This window comes from Thermomyces dupontii (genome assembly GCF_041956625.1).
Source record: "Thermomyces dupontii strain NRRL 2155 unplaced genomic scaffold VTN31scaffold_4, whole genome shotgun sequence".
In the NCBI taxonomy this organism is placed as follows: domain Eukaryota; kingdom Fungi; phylum Ascomycota; class Eurotiomycetes; order Eurotiales; family Trichocomaceae; genus Thermomyces; species Thermomyces dupontii.
In genome coordinates, this window is record NW_027192310.1 from 1865871 (window position 1) to 1890330 (window position 24460).

The 24460-nt window shown below is 57.3% G+C and overlaps 9 protein-coding genes across 9 annotated transcripts; 4 read left to right on the forward strand and 5 right to left on the reverse strand.

Annotated features, from left to right (window-relative positions):
- Positions 1–258: 258 nt before the first annotated feature.
- On the forward strand, positions 259–6416 carry VTN31DRAFT_5205 (uncharacterized protein; the record flags this gene model as incomplete). Its single annotated transcript, XM_069405679.1, has 2 exons — positions 259–550; positions 601–6416. The coding sequence occupies 2 exons, from the start codon at positions 259–261 to the stop codon at positions 6414–6416; spliced, it is 6108 nt and encodes a 2035-aa protein (XP_069260718.1).
- Positions 6417–6610: 194 nt separating this feature from the next.
- VTN31DRAFT_5206 (uncharacterized protein) lies at positions 6611–7387 on the reverse strand (the record flags this gene model as incomplete). The annotated part of the gene is made up of 1 exon (XM_069405680.1): positions 6611–7387. One exon carries the CDS (start codon positions 7385–7387, stop codon positions 6611–6613), a length of 777 nt encoding a protein of 258 aa, XP_069260719.1.
- A 122-nt stretch (positions 7388–7509) lies between these two features.
- VTN31DRAFT_5207 (uncharacterized protein) lies at positions 7510–8228 on the reverse strand (the record flags this gene model as incomplete). The annotated part of the gene is made up of 2 exons (XM_069405681.1): positions 7510–7957; positions 8026–8228. The coding sequence occupies 2 exons, from the start codon at positions 8226–8228 to the stop codon at positions 7510–7512; spliced, it is 651 nt and encodes a 216-aa protein (XP_069260720.1).
- Positions 8229–8541: 313 nt separating this feature from the next.
- On the reverse strand, positions 8542–9384 carry VTN31DRAFT_5208 (uncharacterized protein; the record flags this gene model as incomplete). The annotated part of the gene is made up of 1 exon (XM_069405682.1): positions 8542–9384. The coding sequence occupies one exon, from the start codon at positions 9382–9384 to the stop codon at positions 8542–8544; it is 843 nt and encodes a 280-aa protein (XP_069260721.1).
- Positions 9385–9509: 125 nt separating this feature from the next.
- VTN31DRAFT_5209 (uncharacterized protein) lies at positions 9510–10274 on the reverse strand (the record flags this gene model as incomplete). Its single annotated transcript, XM_069405683.1, has 1 exon — positions 9510–10274. The coding sequence occupies one exon, from the start codon at positions 10272–10274 to the stop codon at positions 9510–9512; it is 765 nt and encodes a 254-aa protein (XP_069260722.1).
- An 875-nt stretch (positions 10275–11149) lies between these two features.
- Positions 11150–14428, reverse strand: VTN31DRAFT_5210 (uncharacterized protein; the record flags this gene model as incomplete). The annotated part of the gene is made up of 3 exons (XM_069405685.1): positions 11150–11281; positions 11331–13973; positions 14027–14428. 3 exons carry the CDS (start codon positions 14426–14428, stop codon positions 11150–11152), a joined length of 3177 nt encoding a protein of 1058 aa, XP_069260723.1.
- Positions 14429–16831: 2403 nt separating this feature from the next.
- Positions 16832–19075, forward strand: VTN31DRAFT_5211 (uncharacterized protein; the record flags this gene model as incomplete). Its single annotated transcript, XM_069405686.1, has 1 exon — positions 16832–19075. The coding sequence occupies one exon, from the start codon at positions 16832–16834 to the stop codon at positions 19073–19075; it is 2244 nt and encodes a 747-aa protein (XP_069260724.1).
- Positions 19076–20024: 949 nt separating this feature from the next.
- VTN31DRAFT_5212 (uncharacterized protein) lies at positions 20025–21563 on the forward strand (the record flags this gene model as incomplete). Its single annotated transcript, XM_069405687.1, has 4 exons — positions 20025–20090; positions 20156–20185; positions 20244–21221; positions 21282–21563. The coding sequence occupies 4 exons, from the start codon at positions 20025–20027 to the stop codon at positions 21561–21563; spliced, it is 1356 nt and encodes a 451-aa protein (XP_069260725.1).
- Positions 21564–22306: 743 nt separating this feature from the next.
- On the forward strand, positions 22307–23311 carry VTN31DRAFT_5213 (uncharacterized protein; the record flags this gene model as incomplete). The annotated part of the gene is made up of 1 exon (XM_069405688.1): positions 22307–23311. The coding sequence occupies one exon, from the start codon at positions 22307–22309 to the stop codon at positions 23309–23311; it is 1005 nt and encodes a 334-aa protein (XP_069260726.1).
- Positions 23312–24460: the final 1149 nt, after the last annotated feature.

Genomic DNA, 24460 nt, shown 5'->3' on the forward strand with positions numbered 1-24460 from the left:
TTCTTTGACGAAAGCCGTCTTTCGCGCGCTGTTTCGCCCACGGAGGCCTGCTGCCACGCCCTGACCGTCTCTCTCCGTCTCCTTGACTCCCTTTGCAACGCTCTATCGATCGGTAACCACGACATGAGCCTGTCGATCCCGTGTACATGAGCCTTCGAGAGCCCCAATCTCTTCCTCTGTTGCTCTCTGCTGTCTACGCGATCTGCGTGATAGGACCTGTTCTCTCGCAGATCCCGTAAGATTGAGTCCTTGTCCATCATGGCGGCCGCCTCCGTCGAGCTGCCCTTCTTGTCTTCCCACTATGGCATCGCCGAATCGACATTGGCGTCTCTCACCCAGGCGCCCACGGTCGACCTGGTCAACCAGCTGCTAGAAACCATCGCGGCCAAGGCGCGCGAGTTTGATGAGCTTAAATCGGACAAGCTGCGGTTGGAAGTGGAGCTGGAAAATGCCGTCCGCACCAGCGAGTCCAAAATCAAGGTCCTCAAGGGCAATGTGGAAAAGGGCCTGCAGGAAATGTCTGCAATGCGCACGCGATTGCAAGAGTCTGGTAGGTTTTCAGTTGGTCTCAATGCCTCGGGTCAGAATTGACGGTTGTAGAAAATGCGCGATCAAACCTCGAGTCGGAAATCGCTACGCTCAGATCCTCCAGCACGTCCAGCGAGTCCGAACTCAACAGCCTGAAATCGCGAATCGCTTCGCTCGAAACATCGAATCGCGATACGCTGGCGTTGCTAGAGGCCAAGACTTCCGCATATGATAAACTCTCCGAGGAGCTGTCGGCTACGCACAAGAAGACCGTCGACTTGCGCCGTGAGCTGTCGACCGCTGAGCAGAACCTCCAAGCGGCGAACTCAGCGGCAGCCACCGCCCGCTTCCGGGAGCAGAGTCTGCAGCAGGAGCTCGAACTGACCAAGAAGAACAACGAATTCTTCGAGGGCGAGCTCAAGGCCAAATCCGCAGAGTACCTCAAGTTCCGCAAGGAGAAGAACGCCCGGATCGCCGAGCTGCAGCGAGAGCTCGAAGAGGCCAGCGCCACGATCGATTCTCTCCGACGCAGCGAAAACACCCTCAAGAGCCGCCTGGACGAGATTGAACAAAAGTATGAGGAGGCGCTTGCTACGATCCAGTCGGTCAAGGAGGAGTCCATCTCGACCACGGAGCAGCTGCGAATCGAGCTTGACAGTGCCAACAGACTCGCCGAGCTCCAGGGCGCCGCAGCGGCTACTGCCAAACAGCGCGTGCAGGAATGCCAGCTGGCCCTGGAGAAGTCGCGGGACGATGCCGCGGAGGAGATTTCGAGACTCCGTGTCGAGATTGAAACGGAGCATGCCGATAAGGAGGCCGCCGAGCGCAAGGTGGCCGAGCTGGAGGCCCGTATCTCTCAGCTCGAGTCGCAAGGCCTGGCTGCTGCCAGTGCCGCCAGTCCCGGGGCCAACGGATCGGCGACGCCGTTGCGGCCAGGAACGCCGGTCGGCACGTTCTCACCTCGTGCCTCCAAGGGTAAAGGCGGCCTGACCATGACGCAACTGTATTCCGAATACGACAAGATGCGGACCATGCTCGCTGCGGAGCAGAGAACCAATGCAGAGCTGAAGGCGACGCTCGACGAGATGGTCCAGGATCTCGAGTCGAAGAAGCCCGAGATCGACGAGCTGCGTGCCGACCACGCGCGACTCGAGAACGCCGTCGTTGAGATGTCGAATATCCTGGAGAATGCCGGCAAGGAGCGGGACGAGGCCACGCGGGAAGCAAGGAAATGGCGCGGCCAAGTTGAGGGCCTGACCAAAGAAAGTGAGATCCTACGACAGCAGCTCCGCGACCTTAGCGCGCAGGTCAAGGTCCTGGTGCTCGAGGTCGCCCTGGCCAAAGAAGGCGAATCCGAGTACGACCGCGAGGAGCTGGAGAAGATTGCTCGCAAGGAGATCGACGACTCGATGGCCAATCAGACTCCGACGGGACGCTTCATCACGCAAAACCTCACCACCTTCAAGGACCTTCATGAGCTTCAGGAGCAGAACGTCACCCTGCGCCGCATGCTCCGGGAGCTCGGCGACCGCATGGAGAGCGCAGAGGCCCGGCAGCGAGACGCCACTTACCTGCAGGAGCAGGAAGAGCTCAAGGAGCTGCGGATCCGCGTGCAGACGTTCCGCGACGAGATTGCCAACCTCACCGCCCAGGCCAAGTCCTACGTCAAGGAGCGAGACACGTTCCGCGCCATGCTCATGCGCAGGAACCAGGCCGCAGGAGACAACGCCGCCTTCTCCCAGTCGGTGCCGCTGGGCTCGGCGCCGCCCGCGGTGGCCCAATCTGCGGACGGCACCGATTATGCCGAGTTGCTGCGTCAGGTGCAGGCGCACTTCGACACCTTCCGACAGGAGACGGCTACGGACCATGCCGCCCTGAAGCAGCAGGTCAACGAACTGACGCGCAGGAACAGCGAACTGATGAGCGAGATTGGCCGGCTGAACGGCCAGCTCGCCGCAGCGGCACAGCGGGCCGAGCTGTTGCAGAACAATTTCAACATGCTGAAGAACGAAAATACCGAGATCCAGAAGCGATACTCCGCTCTGTTGGAGAACGCGAACCGCCAAGACATCAAGACACAGCAAGCTGCGGAGGACCTGGTCGAGGCTCGCGGTCTCGTGGACAGCTTGCAGCGAGAGAACGCCAACCTCAAAGCCGAAAAGGACCTCTGGAAGAACATCGAGAAACGGCTCATCGAAGACAACGAATCGCTCCGCAACGAGCGCAGTCGACTGGATTCTCTCAACGCGAACCTGCAAAACATCCTCAACGAGCGCGAGCACACCGATGCCGAGAGCCGCCGCCGACTCCAGCACACCATCGAATCCCTCGAGTCGGAGCTGCAGTCTACCAAGCGGAAGCTCAACGAGGAGATCGAAGAAGGCAAGCGGGCGGCACTGCGTCGGGAGTACGAGCACGAGCAGAACCAGAAGCGCATCGACGATTTGGTGGCGAGCCTCAGCTCGACTCGGGAGGAGCTCATCAGCGCCAAGACCACGCGAGATCATCTGCAGGCCAAGGTGGACGAGCTTACCGTGGAGCTGCGCAGCGCCGAAGAGCGTCTCCAGGTGCTACAGTCTCGCCCCAGCCACGCTACACCGGCGGCAGCGGCGACCTCGACTGCTGCAGAGGCGACCGCGCCGGCCGGCGACTCCAGCGGCCTGACCCGAGAGCAGGAATTGGCAATCGAGGTGTCGGAGCTGAAACGCGACCTCGAGCTCGCCAGAGCCGAGCTGGAGCACGCCAAGGAGCAAGTGGAGGATTACAAGGCGATCAGTCAGGCGACCGAGGAGCGGCTGCAGTCGGTCACCGAGACCCAGGAGCAGTACCGGGAGGAAACGGAGCAGCTCGTGGAGGAGAAGAACAAGAAGATCAAGGACCTGGAAACCCGGGTCGAAGAGATCACAACCGAGCTGTCCAACACGAACAGCGAACTGTCGAAGTTGCGAGACGAACAGGGGGACACGGCACGCCGTTTGGAGGAGCAGAAGAATGCCTACGAATCGGAGATCACCCGACTCAAGGAAGAAGCCGAGCGGCAAGTCGCGGCGGCGCAGTTCCACCAGGAAGACCTCAAGGCGCAGGCGGAGATTGCGCAGCGTGCCCAGCAGAATTACGAAAACGAATTGGTCAAGCACGCGGAGGCTGCGAAACAGTTGCAGACGGTGCGTGCCGAAGCCAACGCGCTGCGTCTGGAGATGGCGGACATCAAGACCCAGGCCGAAAACCACCGCAAGGATCTCGAGCAGAAGGAGGAGAGTTGGAAGGAGCTCAGGGACCGGTACGAGCGGGAGATTGCGGATCTCCACAAGCGCCGGGAAGAGGTCATGCACCAGAACACCCTGCTGCACAACCAGCTGGAGAACATCACGAAACAGATCTCGGCGCTCCAGAAGGATCGAGCACAAATCGCGGAGGGCGAGGAGGAGACCGAGGGCGCCAGCACGGACCTCGAGTCATTGCAAGAGGTCATCAAGTTCCTCCGACGGGAGAAGGAGATTGTCGACGTGCAGTACCACCTGGCGACGCAGGAGAGCAAGCGCCTTCAGCAGCAGCTCAACTACACGCAGGCGCAGTTGGACGACACGCGCCTCAAGCTGGAACAGCAGCGACGCGCTGCGGCGGACAGCGAGCACCACGCCCTCAGCCACAACAAGCTGGTGGAGACACTCAACGAGCTCAACCTGTTCCGGGAGAGCAGCGTCACGCTCCGCAACCAAGTCAAGCAGGCGGAGGCAGCCGTGGCGGAGAAGACCGCTCGGATCGAGGAGCTGGAGCGGCAGATCGAGCCGCTGGAGACACGCGTGCAGGAGCTGGAGAACATCGTGGAGACCAAGGACGAGGAGATGAAGCTGCTACAGACGGACCGCGACCGGTGGCAGCAGCGGACGGAGAACATTTTGCAAAAGTACGACCGCGTCGACCCGGCGGAGATGGAGGCCTTGAAGGAGAAGCTGGCGGCACTGGAGAAGGAGCGCGACGAGGCAGTGTCGGAGCGCGACAAGCTCAAGGAGGAGACTGCCAGCTTCCCGGTGCAGCTCAAGCAGGCCGAGGACCGCACGCAGGAGCTGCGCGCCAAGCTGACAGAGCAGTTCAAGGCGCGCTCGAAAGAGCTCTCGGGACGCATCCAAGCCAAGCAGGCGGAGCTGAACGCGGTCGTCCAGGAAAAGGAGGTGATTCAGGAGGAGCTTCGGCGCACGCGGGAGGAGCTCAACCAGCTGAAGCTGAAGCAGGGCGAGGCACAGCAAGCGCCGAGCGAGGTGCCGGCACCATCTGCGGACGCTGCCACCAGCACCACACCGTCGGCTCAGCCGGCTGGACCGTCGACGCCGGCGGACGCAGCAAGGATCAAGGAGCTGGAGGAGACCGTCAAGCGACTGGAAGCAGCGTTGGCGGAGAAGGAGAGCCAATTCGACGCGAAGCTGAAAGAGCGATCGGACAAGATGAAGGAGCTGTACAACTCGAAGCTGGCGGAGATGCGCAACAACCACCGACAAGAGTTGGAGCAACTGAAGGCGCAACAGCAGCAACAACAGCAAGCGGCCGAGTCCGGAGCGGCGACCCCCGCCACAACATCCAAGACGGAGGCCAAGACGGAGGCCGGCGAGCTACCGGAGCTTACGGATGCGCAGGCGCGAGACCTCGTTGCGAAGAACAAGACGGTGCAGTCGATTGTGCGGCAGAACATCCAGACGCAGGTCAACAAGCTCAAGCAACAGTTGCAGCAGGAGGCGGCGCAGGCGGCGCAGAACCAGGAGGCGACGTCGAAAGCGATTGCGGACCTGGAGCAGAAGTTCAACGCGGAGAAGGAGCAGCTCAAGAAGTCGTACGAAGAGGCCACGGAGGAGAAGATCCGATCTGCGATCGAGCTCAACGACAAGAAGTCGGCCGTGAAAATGAGCATGCTGGAGACCCGCAGCCGCAACGCGGCAGCCAAGCTGCAGGTGGTGCAGAAGGCGGCGCAAGAGACGCCGGAGAAGCCGGTCGGAGAGGTGTGGGAGGTCGCCAAGGACGCCAAAGCACCTGTTGCGGCAAAGCCTCCTCAAACGCAAGCTCAGTCTCCGGCACAAGCTCAAGCACAAGCTCAGGTCGCGCAACCTCAGGAGCAAACCCAACCTCAGACGCAACCTCAGACGCAACCTCAGACACAAGGTGCTCAGCCTCAGGGAGCCCAAGCTGCTCCTCAGCCAGGTGCTCAACCGAGCGAACCTGCACCTGCAGAGACTCCCGCACAAGCAGCCCAAGATACAAAGAAGCAACAAGAGGCTCAAAAACCCGCCGAGGAAGAGCAACCCGCCGCTGGTCAGCCTGCGCAGTCAACCCCAGCAACCGAGGCGCCGGCAGCAGAACAACCCCCAGCGCAACAACAACAGCAGCAGCAGCAGCAGCCTCAACAACGGCAACAACCGACTCAACGACCCAGCCAGCAAAGACCAGGTGGAATCGGACATCACCCACAAGCCGGTCAAGCTGCGCTCCGAGCTCTACAATCCGGGCTGCCCATCGCAGCGCGGGCTCGGGAAGGCCGCGGCGGAAGCCAAGCAGCTGCCCAGGCACAATCACAATCCGCCGACCAGCAGCAGCAACAGCAGCAGCCTGCGAGCGGCCAGCGAGGAAGCGGCATCCCTCGCGGAGGCGGGCGAGGTGGACGCGGCGGCCGTGCCGGTGGTGGTGGCGGCGGGCAACAGCAGCAACAGCAACAGCAGCAGCGACAACAACAACAACAACAACAACAGCGTAGCCCTGCGGCAGGACGCGGCGGTGGTCTCAACGCGCAGGCCCGACAGTTCAATCCACAGGGCAACAAGCGTGCTCGGGAAGAGGGCGAAGGTGAAGGCGGCGGTGCTACTGGTGGGAAGCGCATCCGGGGAGGCGGCAAAGGGCAATGATAGGATAGGGTTTCATTCTCTGGAGCTTTCTGCTTTTTTTTTTCTTGTGCATGCATGTATTTCTTTTATGTACGAGGGTTTGTTGTGTGATGTATTCTATATATTGCGATTAATCTCAAAAGAATTCATGACAGTCTACATTGAGCATGGAGTCTCAGAACAGGAACAGGGATGATGTAGTTATCATTGTTGGTCTATCGGCGCCTGGCCGACGACGCAGTCGTCAACCCAATCAACCTCGCCAACCCTTCCCGTTCCTTATGCAGCGACAACAACCGCGCGTCCTCGACGCGACGCAAATCCGCTTCTCCTTCCGCTATCCCTCCGGGATTCCCAACACCGCCGATTCTCTTCCTATTCCGCATCCTCTTCCCACAACCGATCGTCCCACCCATCGACCACAGCACAGACCAATCCTCCACAACGGCCCGCTCGGGAACCACACACGCCGCACAAAGCTTCGCATGCGCGCCGACGACCGCATACCGGTGCACCGTAACGAGGGGCTCCAACACAGCTGCCGAGCGGACCGTGGCGCCGGAACGGATCACGCATTGCGGGGCGACGGAGACGGAGGAAGAAATCCGAGTAACAACCGCGTCCTTTCCATCCTGGCCTTGACTACTGCCGGCGGCGGAGGAGGAGGAGGAGGATGACGATAATGTTGTTGGTTGGGATGGTTGGGGTGGTTCGTCGCCAATCACAGTCTTCTCGCTGATGACACAGCCATCGCCAATCTGGACGGGCCCCGTGTACGAGTAGATGCGGGCGCGCGGGTGGATGACGGTTCCCGCGCCGATGGTGACGGGGTGTGTACCATGGAGGATCGCGGAGTCGGCGATGGTTGTCGTTGGGTGTGCGGAGATGGGGGGCCGGGGTGGCGGTGGTGTTGGCGATGCTGTTCCGGAACTGGTCCCGGACGCGTGCCGGTGGGGGGTGCTGGGTGGTGGTTTCAGATGTGTTGAAGACATATCAAACAATTCACCATCATCATCATCATCATCGTTTAAATCATTTCAAGATTTCAAAAGGAACTGCCTGGGGTATCATCAAATGAAGATCATAGGTAACAATGCACGTGGCGATTACATAATCAATTCAGCCTGACGGACACCCCCTTCCTGCGTCTCCATTCCCAGACGCCGCGATCAACCTCCTCGCGCGTCATACCGTCGCGGACGAGCCAGAAGGTGACACCGAGCTCCGTCTGGACGTTGCGGTTGCGGGCCTCGTCGTCGAAGAAGAGCATGTCCTCGTAGGGGATCCCGCTGGCCTGGTGGATGCGGGCGAAGTGCTGCGTCTTGTTGCCGGGGAAGATCTGCAGGTGATCAAAGTAGTCGAGGGCGCGGACGGAGCGCGCGCGGGCATCGGCCGCGGCCGGGTCGTCGGAAAAATGGGGGATGACGTGGAGGGCTTTGAGCATATCGCGGGCGAGCTCCGGGGCGTGGGTCCGCGAGGCGACGGCGATGGGGATTTGATGTGCGCGGCAGGCGTAGAGGATGGAGGAGACGGCGGGGTAGAAGGCGAATGATTCTCCAAACCTTCGATTCGTCAGTTATTCTTTCTTTGGGATACATACTGATTTTATAAGGAGAAGAGGGGGACTGACTTATCTACAACTCGGGAATTGTTGTCCTTGGGCTTGATCGGCCCGCTTACATGCGTATCGACCCAAAATGGCCACAGTGTGTAGTCCAGGTCAAAGACAATCATGCGCGGGAGCGGGAGGCCGTCGGTGAAGGTGGAGGGGGATGGTGTGTTCGCAGCGTCGCGCTCGGAGAGCTGCGCAAAGGACTTTTGCTTGCGGATCATCACAGCGACTGATATCTTCACACAAAAGAGTTCATGTATGTTACAGGTATCAAAGAGTGGCAATTGACAATCGATTGTGAACTGTTAATAATGAGAGACTGATCTGATGAATGCGGGACTAAGTTGAAATTCGTGCCTGACTGAAAAAAATGTAGTTATTGCAGATGCGCTAGTACAAAGTTGGTTAGTGACAAGAAATAAATTGATTCAAGGCACTGTTATTGGTCAAACCCCTGAGAAAATTCTGTTCCTAGCCTTGGCATTCAATTTGAAGACAACGCAGTTTACAAACTTTACAACCACTCCGATGAAGTCAACCCTCATACTCAAAGCACCCGACGCTCTCCAGCATCTTCCAGATCTGCTGGTGCTCCGCCGCGCCGCTGACGGTCAATTCCTGCTCGAGCGACCCCCAGTTGCCCACATACTCCAGTACCCGGACCTGCTGTGCCCTACTCAGGATGCACTCCGCGCCCACCGCCTCCGCAATGATCCGCCGCCACAATTCCAGCGGCAGCCCGAATCGGAATCCCGGCGTAGCACGGTCATCAAGTGCTGCCTTGGTAGCTTTTTGCGCCGGTAACGTACGCTTTGCTGTGTCGCTGCCGCCGGTTACTGCCCCCAGCGCCGGGAACATGGCGTCAAAAGTGTCAGCGTCCATGTTCGGATGGAACGGCCCACTTGTTAGGCGGGCGCCGGTAGGTTTAGATGCCCGGACCGATCCGTTCGTAGCCGCTTGACCGGAGTTTGGCCGCCTTCCGTCGTCAAGGAGAATTGCCCGACTGACAACGATCATCTTCAGCGCCATGCTCCACAGTTGCACTGCATGCACGCCTTCCGTTGCCAACGCCTCCAGCCGCACCCGCTTCAGCAGCCGCGCGTGCGTGGTGTCGAGCTTCTGGGCCATCTCGCGATGCTCGTTGATGCTGAGGCCGTCCAAAGACAAATGAAGATCGTCGTTAGATCTTTCTTCGTCCGCGTCTTCCGACGTTGGCCGGGCGAGTTTCTCCGCGGTCCGCAGCAGATTGCACGCGGCATCACTCAGGCGGTTGTTGGGCAGCCACACGACGCCGCCGGCGCAGCTAGTCTTGTTCGGCACGGTGACGGATTTCCCCGGCGGGAGAAATTCCAGGAGTTGGCCTGGAGGACGGTGCATGGTGAGCACGGTCGCCAGCAGAACGGCGCCGGCATCGGCAATGTCGATGTTGGAGAGGATGATGTACGGCACGGAACGCAGGCCGCGGGTGCAGGCGTATCGTTTGAGACCGTTTCCGGCAGGGGTTAGAGAGCGGCCTGCTTATCCGTATCAGCATGAACCCTGAAGCAATCCGTGGAGTAATACATACCTTTGCGCGCCCGTCTCGGCGTCTGTGCTGGAGAATCCCCGTTGGGTTTAACATTCTCCTTGCCGGGTCCCAGGCTCTGCTGCGGTAATTCCGCATCCGAACCCGCCGTTGCCTCCTCGTCATCCATGACAAACTCCATCTCACTCCGCACATACACCCGAGCAAAGATCTCCACCCCAGCAGCACCGATTGGATTCCCGCTCAAATCAAGCTTCTTCAGCACAAAGCACTCATCGAACGCATGCAGAAAGCGCTCCCAGACCTCCCTCTCATAAGACGTCACCACCTGAATGCAGTTCGCGGAGAGATCCAACTCCCGCAGATCCCGGCGGCTCAGCGCAACCACCCGTGCGAGTTTCTCGAGGGACTCCGCGGAGAGCTCGTTGCCGCCAAGGTGTAGCTCCTGCAGGCGCAGCCTGGCGCCGCAGGACTCGTGCTCGTGGTCCAGCACGCGGATGAGTTCATCAGCGAACTGCGCGAAGCCCTCATCGGTGAGCTGCTTTCCAGAGATGTCGATCTCCAGGCATGGGTCGCGGGTGGTGGCTTTGGGGGTAGAGTCTATGGCGCTGCGTTTCTTCTGCTGGCATCTTAACGACTTGCTAACTTCAAGGGGTAGGCTTCTGGGCAAGGGGAAGGGAATACTTACCAAGTCTCGAGCGAGGACTTGTCCGGCCTTGATGCCGTTGATTTTTCTCTCCATGGGATGTTAGCGCTTGAAGAGAACGGGAATGGGGGACGGGACTTGCAGCAGAGTAGTTCAGCCTGGTCATCTTGAGATATGTATATCTTTGCCCCCGTCTCTCCGCTGGATGCGATGGATGGATGGATGAATGATCAAGGTAAGTCTGACCAACAAGGCCAGGATCAGAAGGAAAAAGCGCAGTGCGATGCAGGCAAGCTTAAAATCCGATCCGAATTGAAATGATCAGATCAAGCCCAATCCAGCAGTTTCGAAATGTGCGGGACTGATGATGAATACGTTCACATCGAAGTCAGTCGTATATTCTTGCCGTTCACAGAAAAGAGAAAGAAAAGAAAAGAAAAAAAAAAACCTGTTGGACAGGCTGTCTGGAGATTTCCACAAGGACACCATGAACACCGTGAATAACCCTGCATCCAAACTGGATGACGGCAACTTCCAGCTAAATTATATTCAAGAGCCCGATCAGATCACACAAAACAAATACATTGTAATATATCCCTATCCATAGTTGTCCATACACAGCAAACAAAGATCCCGACAATCCATCCCTAGGCATGCATCATTCATCTCATCGCAAAGTAGGTCAGCAACTGAAGCAACCGTGCATATACATGCAAAGTATGATAAACTTAGTCCCATATCCATGTTCATTAATTTCATCCGTACTTTCATGCCCATGTAATCTGTACCAGAAAGCCCGAACAAACAAGAAAAACTCCTGGGCCCCTTTCCCCATTTTCCCGCGCCAGATGCTGATGAAATGATAAACTCCCTCGCTATGCAAAGCAAGCAAAAGATGAGATGCAGTAATATGAGAATGCAAAGTCATATATATGGAGGATGGTAAGTATGTATGGATGGAAAGTGAAGAATTAGTCGGGCATCTCATAGTCCTCATCGTCGAGGTCGTCGTCGGTGACTTCGTTGCCGTACCGGTCCACAACGATTCGTCGTCCGAGCTTGCTCGCTGGGACGCCGTCGCGGGGGGCGCCAAAGTCGAGAACCTGCTTGGAGTCAGCCCAACCCGATGAATGAAGCTACGGTGGATCTTACCTCAATGTAGGTCACGCCGTCCCGCTGAACTGCCGCAACGCACCGCCGCTCATCAAAGCGCACTTGCCATACACCGCTGAGGTCCCGGAGCAGGTCGCGCACACACTCGCCCGTCCGTACGTCCCACAACTTGAGCGTCCGGTCCGACCCCGAAATCACCTTGTGGCCGTCGTGCTGGAAGCACGTGATCGCGCCCGTGTGCGCCGACAGCGTGCTCTTGCACAGCCCGTCCTCCGGGTCCCAGATGCGCAGCGTCGAGTCCGCTGCCGCGGATACCAGGCGCCCACCCTTGAGGTCCAGCAATCCCACTAGGGACGTGTGGCCCTCGAGGTTGTACAGCAGCGTGCCCGTCTCCAACGACCAGATCTTGACCAGGTTGTCCATCGACCCGCTGATGCACCGGTTACGCTCCACGTCCAGCACCACGCTGTACACTTTGAATGTGTGACCCTCCAGCCGGTGCACCATCTCGCCCGTCGAGATCTTCCACACCCGCACTGTGCAGTCGTAGCTGCCAGACACGAGCGTGTCGCCGTGTGCCGCAATTGACCGCACCGAGAGCCTGTGCCCGGACAGCACCCGCACAAAGTACGGGCACTCGCGGTCCTCGCTCTGCGCCGAGCCGTGCAGGTAGACGGGATCCGTCGGCTTCGGCAGCTTCCACACGCGCAGATTCGAGTCTCGCGACCCCGTGATCACCAGGGGCTCCTCCGGCATCATTATTGGACGTCCGTCCGAGCCCTTGCCGACCTCTGTTGGCATCAGGATCTGCAGGCACCGGACCGTCGACGTGTGGCCGTGGAAGATTTGCGTGCATTTGGCCTTTGCAATGTCCCAGACCCGCACCGTTCGGTCCGTCGACCCAGACACCAGCGTGTTGCCGTGATACTCGAGCGCCCACACGCCGCCCTCGTGACCGGAAAGCACGGCGCGGATCGCTCCCGTCTTGGTGTCGTATACATGGATCTTCGCGTCATCGCTGCCAGTCAGGATCTTGTCGTCGTCGAACTGCAGACAGGTCACTACATGTCGGTCATGCGCCCGGAAAGCGATATGGCCCGGCTTGACGTCGGTGCGCATCCAATTCTTGCGGATCGCGTAATGCCGCCGATACAGCGACTTGTACAGATGAAGGTTCCGCAGCGACGGCAGCCCGACATTCGGAAACGGCACTGCCGCCGCCGCAGCGGACGCAGCGGCGTACAGTCCCTCTACGGAGGCGGAGTCGTTAGGCCAGGCAGGGGCATCCCCGGTTCCGTTGCTGCCGGCCGACGTGATCTTCCGCTTGGCCTGTTTTCGGCTCCCAGGTCGATTCGCCGCCTTTCTCTTCGGCCTCCGGGACGACGAGCTGTTCAAGCAAGCTTCTGGTTGGCCGTCGCCAAACGTAGAATCCGATCCATTCGCTTCCGGGTCAGCCTGGGTTATAGATGACGATCCGCTCAGGTCGCGTTCGTAATCCTCGTCGCCGTGAGGGAACTGCCAACCCCATCCTTCCCGGATGGCACGCTGCAGTTCGCCAGCAGGGAGCTTAAATCCTTCCCGGTCAAAGTGTTCCTTCCAGGTCCGCTCGTCCGAATTGATGATTTGGCGCCATTTCTTGGACACCTGGGCGGCTCGGCACATGGACCGAACGTCAAGGTACTTGACAATGTTCAGGCTCAGCTCGGGCGGCAATCTGGTCAAGAAGTCACACTTGAGCGTGGGGTTGACGACGTCAGCGACAAACCGCAGGGTGGACTTGGAACAGCGCCGGAGGAATTGGTACATGAGATACGTCTTCATCTCGTCGGGAATCGATTCAAAATAGTTAATGACGCGTGGCATGTCCATCAGAGACGGCGCCGAAACGGGTTCGCCATCGCTGTTGGTTAGTGAGGTCCCCAGATCGGCGCTGGATGAAAGTTTGGTCGCCTCGAAACTCGAATCCGTGTCTACCTCTTGGTCCGCGAAAAATGAGTCCCCGCTTTGCGTGTTCATTGCAGTCACCGGAGACAAGCTCGGGCTGGGCAGACACATGTCCTGGGTGGGAGCTGAATCAAAAGATGAGTCAAAGGGAGTGCTATTGGATCCACCCTCGGCAGCATGCGCGTCCGACGCGGCATCCTTCTCAGCGTCCGCTCCGTCGCCGCCTTCCATGTCGTCTTCCGTAAAGGAGTCAGGATCACGCAGCATGCCAGACCGCTGCCTAGGCGGCATGCGACGGCGCTCCGAAACCGGGGTGCGCTCACGCGCACGCATGCGCTCGTTACGCTGGTCACGCACTGGTGCCGAAGTACCATCTAAGTTGGGATTTGGGCACGGCGAATCCGGTTGCGACCGCGGCTTCAACTCATTGTGATGAATTCTCCGTCTCAGCACCGTGCTGTCGCAGAGCTGGAAACGACTGGATTCGTTCTCCGGTGTGGCTAGACCCATCACGGTTGCATGGTCGGCCCTGCCTTTTCCTGAACGAGACTGAGTACCGTCTCTTGGCGCGGCCGTGCCGGCAGACGCTCGCTCGGGACGCGTTCGAGCACTCCGCGTCTCTATCGAGGTGTATGGGGACGCAGTTCGTGATTTGTCGGACGGGGGACGGGTATTGTAGACGTTGACGGACCTCAGTACCCCGTTCGAGGCGGCCAAAGCATCATGCTTTTCCTTCCACTATAATACGTCAGTCGTCTTCAAATTGATCGAGAATCAGAGATGGGACACACTTCTTCCAACGCAGCCGCGGGATCCTCGGGCTCGTTAAAAATCACCGATTGCCCATCCAGTTCGAACTGGATCTTTCGCAGGGACGGTGGCGTCGGTTTTGCGGCCAGAGGATATCGGGCTGGATCCAAATTCTGCACAGAGCGAGGAGCATTCAATATCAGGGGCGGGAAATCGGTGGTGGTTGTGGTGGTGGTGGTGACGACGGTGGTCCGAGTGGCGGGTGCAAAGGACAGCTGGCCGAGCGAGCTGCCGGGCGTAACAGCAGCCCGGGGCGTCTGATGCGGCACCTCGAGGTCACTTCTTCGCGAGTGTCGAACGGTGGTGGTGCGCGAAGGAAAGATGAACGACTCGGCCGGAGCAGACGCGTCTCGCCTCCCGGCGCGCGAGTCGCGAGTTTCCATGGGAAGGGCGAGTCCCTGCTATTGTCGATGCAAACCAGAGAATCTCGAGAGAACCACTAGAGCGAAAACACCGAAGAGTAGCAGAATACACAATCAAGAAATGGCACTCCCTGGATTCCACGATCGATCAATCAAATCGGAGGGCGAGTGGCAGGAGAGGAGTGGGAGGCACTGGCCACAACGCCCCAGCAGTCACAGCGTCAAATAGCCACCACAGCCTAGATCGACACAACAAGTCGTGAACTTGGGGGGGGATCAAGCTCTGTGGTGGACCGAGGGGAGTTGACAAGCTGGAAGATGGAGAGAAGAACGGCTGGTTTAGTTGGGGCAGCCCGTTCAGGCTCTGTGGACCGGCGGATCTCCACTATGGGCGGCCGACTGAATTTCTCACACTACGGAAGTACCCTACATATCTCGTACTTATCAGTATCGGCATCGATAGACAACAAGCAGAGAAATAGTCACCATCGAGTCAGGGAATTTGTCGAAGGACCGAGTGTTCATCATCAGTCAAGCCGTTGGGAATTGACAGGTGTCCTTAACTAATGGCTACTCGGTGCAGTACGGAGTATATACAAGCAGGAAATGCAGTGACAGCCATGCAGATGAGTCACTGGGTTGATCTGAATTCTGAACTCAAGACATCCAACGCGCAGTAGTATACAATACTTCGTCACGACTGATATGTAGATTACCTGGATTCCTAACACCAAAATTTGCTTGCTGTTGACTGTATCTCGGTCAAGTTTATCTGCTGTCAATCAAAACCTGAGGCTGCGATGCTAGCGGGACTCGGGCCTCGGGAGCCAGAGTCACGTGCTGCAAATCTGATCAGGATTGGATGCAATTTCTCTTGTTCCTTGAAATTTCATGAACTTGTGATGTGGATGAAAATACGTCCTATCCTGATGAGGCAACCTGGCCACTGGCCAGACCTCCCGTGGTGCTTCCGCCACATGGCCAATTGGCCACATTCCAAGGAAAGGATGACTAATCAATACTCTGATCATCCTTCCAATTCTGGAATCTGAACGACGAAAATGTAGTTGTGAGTAGATCTCTGAACTCCGTGAGAGGATACTTTCATCACTTTACTCCGTAGTCTACCCGTCTACCGACTCGGGACGAGACTACCTCAAGATTCTCCGTGGAGCTCTTCAAATCCATGACTTGCAGTGCCTTCGGGGACGACCAGGGACCAGCCACACCCAATAAATGGACGCCGCGGAGAGCGGAGTATCCGGGCTTCCTCACACTCAAATTTTCAACACAGGACGCTCGGGATGGTCGGCAGTCCTTCCCAATGAAGCAGTTCTGATGCTGTTGTCTTCCGTGCTGACAAACTGTCAGACTCGCACCACCCTCCGAGCTCGACGCGGAGGGATTCACCCCAGATTCAATAAAGGCCAAAAAGAGTCCCCGAAAGCACAGACTTGACAAGTTGACCCTGAGCCCTGAACCCGATCGGGAAAAGTCACGTGGGGCTTTTCCGCGTGTTTACCCTGATCGTCGGCCATTATTGGACCGAGGCTAAAACTGGATTTTGTAGTCGACAGGGTGGATCGGCGAGAAGTCTCTGGACGTGAGGATTCTGTATCTGAGGAAGCAGATGTTGGGAATCTGGGACTGGGAGGAGCTGGTGAGAATTCCTCCGAGATCCGGGTTCTGCGAGGACGGTTTCAGCATCCGGGTGTTTGCGCCAGGCGCGTTAAATATCCCATGCCCATGCCGAGCATCAGAAGCTCCGAATGCTGCGAGCTCCCGCCCGACGCCATCGAATGGAGGGCGATGACTGGTCGTTGGACCGAGTCGGACAGCCAGGCCCCGGAACAAATCATGTCTGCAGTTTAGTGAGGATTCGCCGGCCCATGCTCTTCACGAGTCCAACTACGGAAGGAAATGCGACTAGGTTATGAATCTGCTGTGTACGACCACTCAAGTCCGTTAGTAATCAGCTAGGCTCCATTAATGAAAACTTAAATATGCGGATCAAAATCAGTCTGTCGCGGTTCTTCGGCAAATGATGACTGTCTTGGACGTGGCTGCTGCGCTCCCAAAGGCCTGGATACCTCCATTCGTCCCACGCCGCATTCAGGGGCATAGCATCGCGCTGCCCCGAAATAGGAGCTCTGACTCTCAGATCCGAATTTGAGTCCAGCCCACACGCGGTGATCCACGCTGGATCGCGATGGGACCCGATCGTCACCCCTTTTTGACTTCCCCAAGATAAGTTGATCGTCTTTGATCGTCGATCATCCTAGAAAAAGACGCTTATCCCCAAGACCCCAACTCGTGGTCAGAGGAATAAGAAAAGAAAGAAGAAAAAGAAAAGAAAAAGGCCATTCATTGTCCCTGCATGATTGCTCTGATTGCTCTCATTCCCTGCCGAACCTCGTGTCCGTCATGGGTCGCGCCCAGTCCCTGAACCCCCCCTATCCCATCAACACCCGGACCTCCAGCGTCAGGGCGACCTCGGATGCCCTCCCGCAAAAAATGGCGTCTGCCAGCAAATCGACCCGGAAGCCTCAGGGCTCCGTCAATAATGGTAGCTCGAGTGTCCCGGATGGATCCGGAGAGGCCAGGCAGGACTTGCTGTTGCCGCACAGCGCGGGGACAGGACACGACCTGCGAGTGAGGGCCTCGTCGCCGGTGCTTGGTCAGACATACCGTGCCCAGCAGCAGACTGAAGCGGCGTCGCATCCACTGCCCTCGGAGGCTCACCAGCTCCGCAAGTCCGGTTCCTGGTCCAACTTGGCGTCTCAGGTGAAGGACATGCAGTCCCTGGACTTTGAGACACAATCACAGCGGAATCTGGCCTTCAGCGACATCGAGGGCCTCCGGGGCATCGGCTTCCCGCCGAAGCAGCCGCAACAACCGACCCAGCAGCGGGAGTCCTCCAAGCGCAAGACCCGCCCGAGTAGGATCGATCTCTCGCTTCTCTTTCCGAAGCCCAGGTCTTCGGTGGCACCGCTCCTGTCCCCGCAGCGATACACCGACTCGCCGTCCCCCGTGCCGTCGGATGCCTCCTTGGGACGATCCAAAAAACCGGAGAACAAATTGACCAAGCCCAACCCCGACGCCAAAAACAACCCGCCGGGACAGCCGGATGCGAATTTTAAGATTCATCGCTCGAAGCCTCCCAAGTCCAATTCCTCGCGCCCTGTGGATTGGTTCGATATGCCAATAGAGAAGACCATCCGATGTGACGATCCGCTACTGGATGCAGAAATAGACGAGGAGGAGACGGAGGAGCACTCGAGTGTGCCTTCAGCAGGGCTTCAATATCGCCGACCGAGTTTGTCGCAGAGTCGTCAACACTCTCGATCTAGGTCTCCCGGTGAGGCTGCCTCGCATCGATTATCCTCATCATCATTGGCCACTCGCAACACGAACACCAATCGCACCTCCGACACGCATATCAGTCCGCGGCCAATTGTTCCCGTGTCCAGCCGCATCCAAAATTCGCTCCAGGCATGGCAGTCTGCTTCCGAGCCCCGCACCAAGCTCCGCAACAGCAAGGGCCGCATGTCGAAAAAGACCAGCAGCAACACGCTCATGACTACCGACCTCAACCAGTCCAGCGTGCTCTCATTATCGTCCTCGGAAGACGAAGGCGAGGATGACGATGAGGAAGTCACGACCGATCAGCACGATGACGACGATGAAGCGTTGGGCGAAGAGCTGGTGAGCCAAGCACCGCCCAAGACCATCTTCCGGGACAGCATCGCGACCTACGGCGAGCTGGAGGCGGAGATCTGCACAGCGAAGGCGGTGGTTGCCACCAAGGGGCCCGCCATTACGCATGTAGATCGCAAGTTCTCGTTCAATAGCGGCCATTCGGCCCCCGATTCTATATCGCAGCCCCGACAGAGAAATCGCAACACCTCGCTGTCCACATACTCCGCATCGCGAAGGGAGTCTCGTGCGTCGACCAATTTCGCCATCTCCGAACCGGGCGACTTCCATGAGAATCTCGTTCCGGTTCGGCAGTCCTTAATCGAACCCAATGTGCCAGGCAACCGACGCAGCCGGGTCATGGCGGTCACCCGCGAGGAAGAATCGTTTCTGGAGGCACTTCGCCGGCGGAATGGGCGCATCACTCCGGGCATGTGGCAGGAGATCCAACGGGCGTCGACCGCAACGGACACGGGGGACACAACCCCTGTCTCGCCACGAACTCAACGAGACTCCGTGATGCAAAACTCGAACACGTCGTTCCTGCGGCTGAGTGCGAATCTCTCGTCCACCGTGACGGCCATTTCGAAGCAAGGTGCTCCCTCCAAAGATCAACGCGCCCTTTCTATGGACACGGCGTCTGATTCGGAGCAGAAGACTGACGAACCCACCAACGGCGCGTCGTCCGTCAGCCTGGTGTACTCGGACGCTCCTTCCTCCTTGTCCACCGTGGGCAATGGCTCGCCGCTGACGCCGACGCTGCCCATCCATCGATTCTCGCCCCCGACGCAACCGCCGTCGTGTCCTCCGCCCCCGGTTCCTCGGTCGGTGGAGGCGTCGCGCCATCCACCGCGCCATTCACATGGCGACGCCGAGGCCATCATGCTCGGCCAAGCCGGGAATCCCAAGAACTCCAAACCCGATTATCCTCTGTGGTCGGCGAGAGTCAATAGCCTGGCCATCGTGCATTGACCTCTCAGGTCCCTCCGGTAATTCGTTGTCATTCTCTTTCTTTTTCCTTTCTAATCTGTTTGGTCTGGTTATGTGGCTTGTGGTGCTTACGGAACGAATGGAGGTCGGAAGTCTGGAAACAACGGGCATGGGAGGTTGGGTTCAGTTCATCATGTCTTGGGTGCATTGTCGAGCATGGTCTTCTTCTGTCTCGCGCTCTCTCCTACTTTTTTATCTTCTTTCCCCTTAGGTTTAGATTCTCTCTTACCATTTTTTTTAATTCGTTTCATATCACGATTTTGAAGCGGTTGCATGTATCACTATCGGCGATCAATGGCCAACCCAATGCAAGATTTATGAACTACGCAGAAATTCTCAATCAATTATTGTCCTGGATCTGTCTTTCGAAACTGACCGATCTTCCACTCTAGTACTCCTTGATTCCATCCCCAGCGGCTGGTGATGATTCGGCGTTCTCAAGGCGGTGATTGGCCTGAGCTTGGTCCAACGCCTCGGCTTCCCACGACCCTGTCGATCGCTTGGATTCTCGACTGATGCGCCGAATATGGACTGCAATCAGACACCTTGGCTGTCTCTGCGTTCTGGATTCGTGAAGACAGGCGCCAGGATCTTTCTTCCGCCCCTTGCTTCGCCAACTACGGATTCTGTAACAGTTTTGGTCGGTCCCAGACTCGCAGCTTGACCAGCGTCATAATTTCTCGATCGGACCTCTTTCCAACCCCTCCACAAGCAAATTCGAAGGAATATCGTACTATATCAAATTGACTTTTTGCATGGAATAAGATCACAATCTATCGGATTCTTCCCAATGTTGGCCTTTTAAATCTCGCGTTTTAGCTTGGTGTGTCAGCAACAGCTTGATCGGCGTCGCTGAGACATTCTCATCGCGCCCTCAGCCTGACAAAACCAACTGACAACGAGGCCAAGCAAAACTCTGCATCCTCCCACCATGGCCCAAATTGCCCAGAGCTCGTCTGGAACGAGCTCCCTATGGCGCTATGCTGCCACTGCGCTGGTATGCTTGCTACAGTTCTGGGGAAAAGATGGGAATACCTGCTAACCGGGATTCATGGGTACTAGTTGACAGTGCAGTACACGGCAGTCGTGATGGTGAGTCTGCAATCTTGGGTCTGTCACAATGTTACATGCTCACTTCGGAGTCGTCCAGCTCCTCCATTACTCTCGCGTTATGCCCACTGTCGGTGGCAAGCGCTACGTTCCCTCCACCGCGGTTTTCCTGGCCGAAGTCATCAAGCTCGCCATCTCCATGACCGCCGCCCTCCATGAGCTCATGAGACGTGTGCCTTCATCCATGCCCGCGACCTCCCTCCTCTTCTCTCTCTTCAGCTCCGTCTTTTCTGGAGACAGCTGGAAAATGGCCCTGCCGGCCATCCTATACACTCTGGCGAACTCCCTCCAGTACATTGCTTTGTCGAACCTGGATGCAGCCACCTTCCAGCTCACCTACCAGGTGAAGCTGCTCTTTGTGACCGTTTTTGGACTGCTTCTGCTCCAGCGGAACGTCCCTATCCGGAATTGGGCTCTTCTGTTGTTCCTTGCGGCAGGAGTCGCGCTCGTCCAGCTTCCGGCCCAGGCGCCCGACCCGATCGTGGCCAGGAGGAACCGCGTGCTTACCAACTTCCCTGGTTCCGTGCGCGAATGGAAGAAATTTCGAGAGGCCGCCGCGGCGAGGATGATAAAGCGCTCGGCCACCTACGAGGGAATCGAGGAGGACTTGCTCCTCGAGCACCCGGCGCTGAACAGTAGCCTCGGCCTGCTGGCCACGCTCTGCGCGTCCGCGGCGTCGGCCGCCGCAGCGACGCTCTTCGAAAGGGTCGTGCGCGACAATACGACGCAGACCTCGCTCTGGGTCCGCAACGTGCAGTTGGCCATTTACTCGGCCTTTCCAGCCTTCTTTATTGGCATCGTCTTTTTTGACGGGCAGATCATCACCAAGCAGGGCTTCTTTGCCGGCTATAACTGGGTGGTTTGGCTGTTGGTTGTCATTCAAGCTGTGGGTGGTGTCGGCGCTGCCTTCTCGATCAAGCACGCCGATATTGTGGAAAAGAATTCCGCGGCCGCTGCGAGCATCCTTTTGAGTACTGTGGGCAGTCTGTTGCTGTTTGATTTGGAGCTCTCTGCCAATGTACGCTTGACTTTTCTTCCCACATGCAAAGAGATCCTTCCCGCTAACTTGCTCCAACAGTTCGCGATTGGCGCGGCTGTGGTTGTCGCCGCCATCTTCCTGTTCGAAAGCCCGCCCTCCTATTTCGGCGGCACCCGACCCCGACCACCCCCGATCCGCATCGAAACCTACGACAAAGATGAAAACGATGCCAAGGCGTCGCCTCAGTCGCCGCCCAACGACTTCTCAATCAAGCTCCCTACGACACCGCTTCTATCCGCCGATTCTCAGGGCCTGTCCACGTCCCGACCTCAATCGCCTGTGCAACCTTCGCGGGCGGGAGCGAGCCGAAACGCGGAGTGAGGCTGGTCTTACATCCGCATCTTAACGTTTGTTTTTTTTTTGATCATTATACGTTTTTCTAATCCGTCTTGACCAATTGGGGATGTAGGGCTATGGAAAAAAGGAGGCATATCGTACCTGCATGGTTATATACCCTGGCTGGAGTTGGATCCTGTTGGCTTATGATTTGAAATACGACCTCTTCTTGCTTATGGATTCTTCATTCTTTTTCCCCCGGTAGACCATGATGGATTACTCGCTCAGAGGGAAGGGACCGGGGTACTACTCTCCGGTTGGGAAGGCCGCTCCTTCCTCCAACCGTCATCAACAATTCTTTTCATCGCCAGACCAGGTTTCTGACGGAATTTTCTATGCCATCTCACGCTGTTGTAGACTGGAATTCAGTGGCCATTTAGAGCATTTTCATCGCTCTGGCTCAATCAATAGTTAGCTGCGGAGATCACCCCTGCATCCTGTCTGCCATGGACGACGATCTGCCTCTAGATGCATTCGGTCAGTTCTCCAAGATGGGAACTGTAGTGCAATGACTGACACTGTCGTCCAGATCGAGAGTTGCTCGCTCAGCTGGAGGAGCAGAACCAGAATGCTCCCAGGCAGGCCGACCCGTTCGTGACACTGCCTGCCACACGAGGGGTCATGGGTAGACCTATGTGGAATCTCTTGGATTCTTTCGGTACGATGCATCAGCCGTAGAGCATTTCTCCTGCCTGCTGACGCTGGTATGTCCCGCAGATCTGCCTCCAATGACCTCGCCGCCCCAGCCTGGCGGCTCCAGTTCATCGGACTCGGCATTGCCATCCAGTCCGTTGATGCGGTATTTCCGTCCCAAACGGAACGAAGCCCCCGTTTGTGTCCGTCCGACGGTGAGCAAGGCCCGTCCGTGGCCGACTGAGATAGACAGCCACTGGGTCCCGGGTAGCTCCCCAGAGGAAGTCGAGCGACTGTCGTCTGCGTCTCCTTCGATGCCCCGTCAGATATCTCTCAACCATGCACCTCCAGTAGTCCAGGGAATTCATTTAGTCCCCACCAGTGACCTGCCGGATCGCTTCCGGGCTCTTTTTCCCTTTCCCCTTTTCAATGCTATTCAGTCCAAGTGCTTTCAGCATGTTTATCAGAACGACTACAATGTGGTTGTATCCGCTCCAACGGGAAGCGGGAAGACCGTTGTCATGGAACTGGCCATATGCCGCCTCGTGAATAGCTTGAAGGACGGCTTGTTCAAGGTGATCTACCAAGCGCCGACCAGGTCCCTTTGTGCGGAGCGCTTCCGCGATTGGTCCTCTAAGCTGACCACCTTGGGCCTCCAATGCGCCGAGCTGACCGGTGACACGGACTACACCCAACTGAGGGCCATTCAAACAGCGAGCATCATCATCACAACCCCAGAGAAATGGGACAGCATGACGCGGAAATGGAGAGATCATGCGAGATTGATGCAGCTGGTCAAACTCTTTCTCATCGACGAAGTACACGTGCTCAACGAGACCCGTGGTGCCGTTCTCGAGGCAGTTGTTTCGCGAATGAAGTCGGTCGGCTCCAACGTGCGGTTTATTGCTCTCAGTGCTACCGTCCCGAACTCCGAAGACGTAGCCACCTGGCTGGGCAAGGATCCCACTCTTCAGCACCTGCCGGCCCATAGGGAGCGATTTGGCGAGGAGTTCAGGCCGGTAAAGCTCCAAAAGTTCGTGTACGGCTATCAGTCCAACGGTAATGACTTTGCCTTTGACCGCATCTGTAGCACAAAGTAGGTCATTCCTGAGTACAGGCCGCTGATCCTTGCATGTTTCTGATCAATGAGTTCAGGCTGCCGGAAATCATTGCAAAGCACTCGAAGAGAAAGCCGCTGATGATCTTTTGCTGCACGAGAAACTCGGCCATCTCCACCTCCAAAGACCTTGCTAACCTGTGGTCCAACACTGCCGCCCACAAACGGCTTTGGGATGCGGGAAAGACGTTGCCCGCGGTGAAGAACTCGGATTTGAGGAGTAAGTGCAAGTGAAGTTGATAGTTGCGACTCCTCAACTGACGGATCCAGCGGTCGTGGCAGCTGGTGTCGCATTCCATCATGCCGGACTCGATGCGGAGGACCGCCGAGCAATCGAGACCGGTTTCTTGAACGGTAAAATTAGCATCATCTGCTCGACGTCTACTTTGGCCGTCGGGATCAACCTTCCATGCCATCTAGTCATTGTCAAGAACACAGTCTGCTGGCAGGATGGGGGATGCAAAGAGTACTCCGACCTGGAAATGATGCAGATGCTTGGCCGTGCCGGCCGACCACAGTTCGACGACGAGGCAGTCGCTGTGATTCTGACCAGAAAAGAACGAGTATCACATTACGAGAGGCTCGTTTCCGGATCACAGCCGCTCGAGAGTTGTTTGCATCTCAATCTCATCGATCATCTCAACGCAGAGATCGGTCTTGGAACAGTGACAGATGCAGACAGTGCCGTCAAATGGCTGGCGGGGACGTTTTTGTTTGTCCGGATGCGCAGGAATCCAACCCACTACAAACTGAGGGAGGGGGCGGATCGAAAGGATGAAGACGAGATGTTGCGACAGATATGCCAAAAGGATATATCACTTCTCCGAGAGTGCGAACTAGTGTCGGGAGTAGACGACAAGCTCAAATCCACGGCCTTTGGGGATGCGATGGCCAAGTACTACGTCAAGTTCGAGACGATGAAAATCATCATGTCCTTGCCGCCGCGTTCGAAGATCTCGGAATTGGTGAGTGTCTCAAGTTTGGCGAGAGTGTGGTGCTGACACCGGACAGTTGTCTGTCATTGCTCAAGCCGACGAATTTCATGACATTCGTTTCAAGGCCAGTGAGCGGTCGCTCTACAAGGAAATCAATCGTGCCAACGGAATACGGTTCCCCATCAAGGTTGACGTAG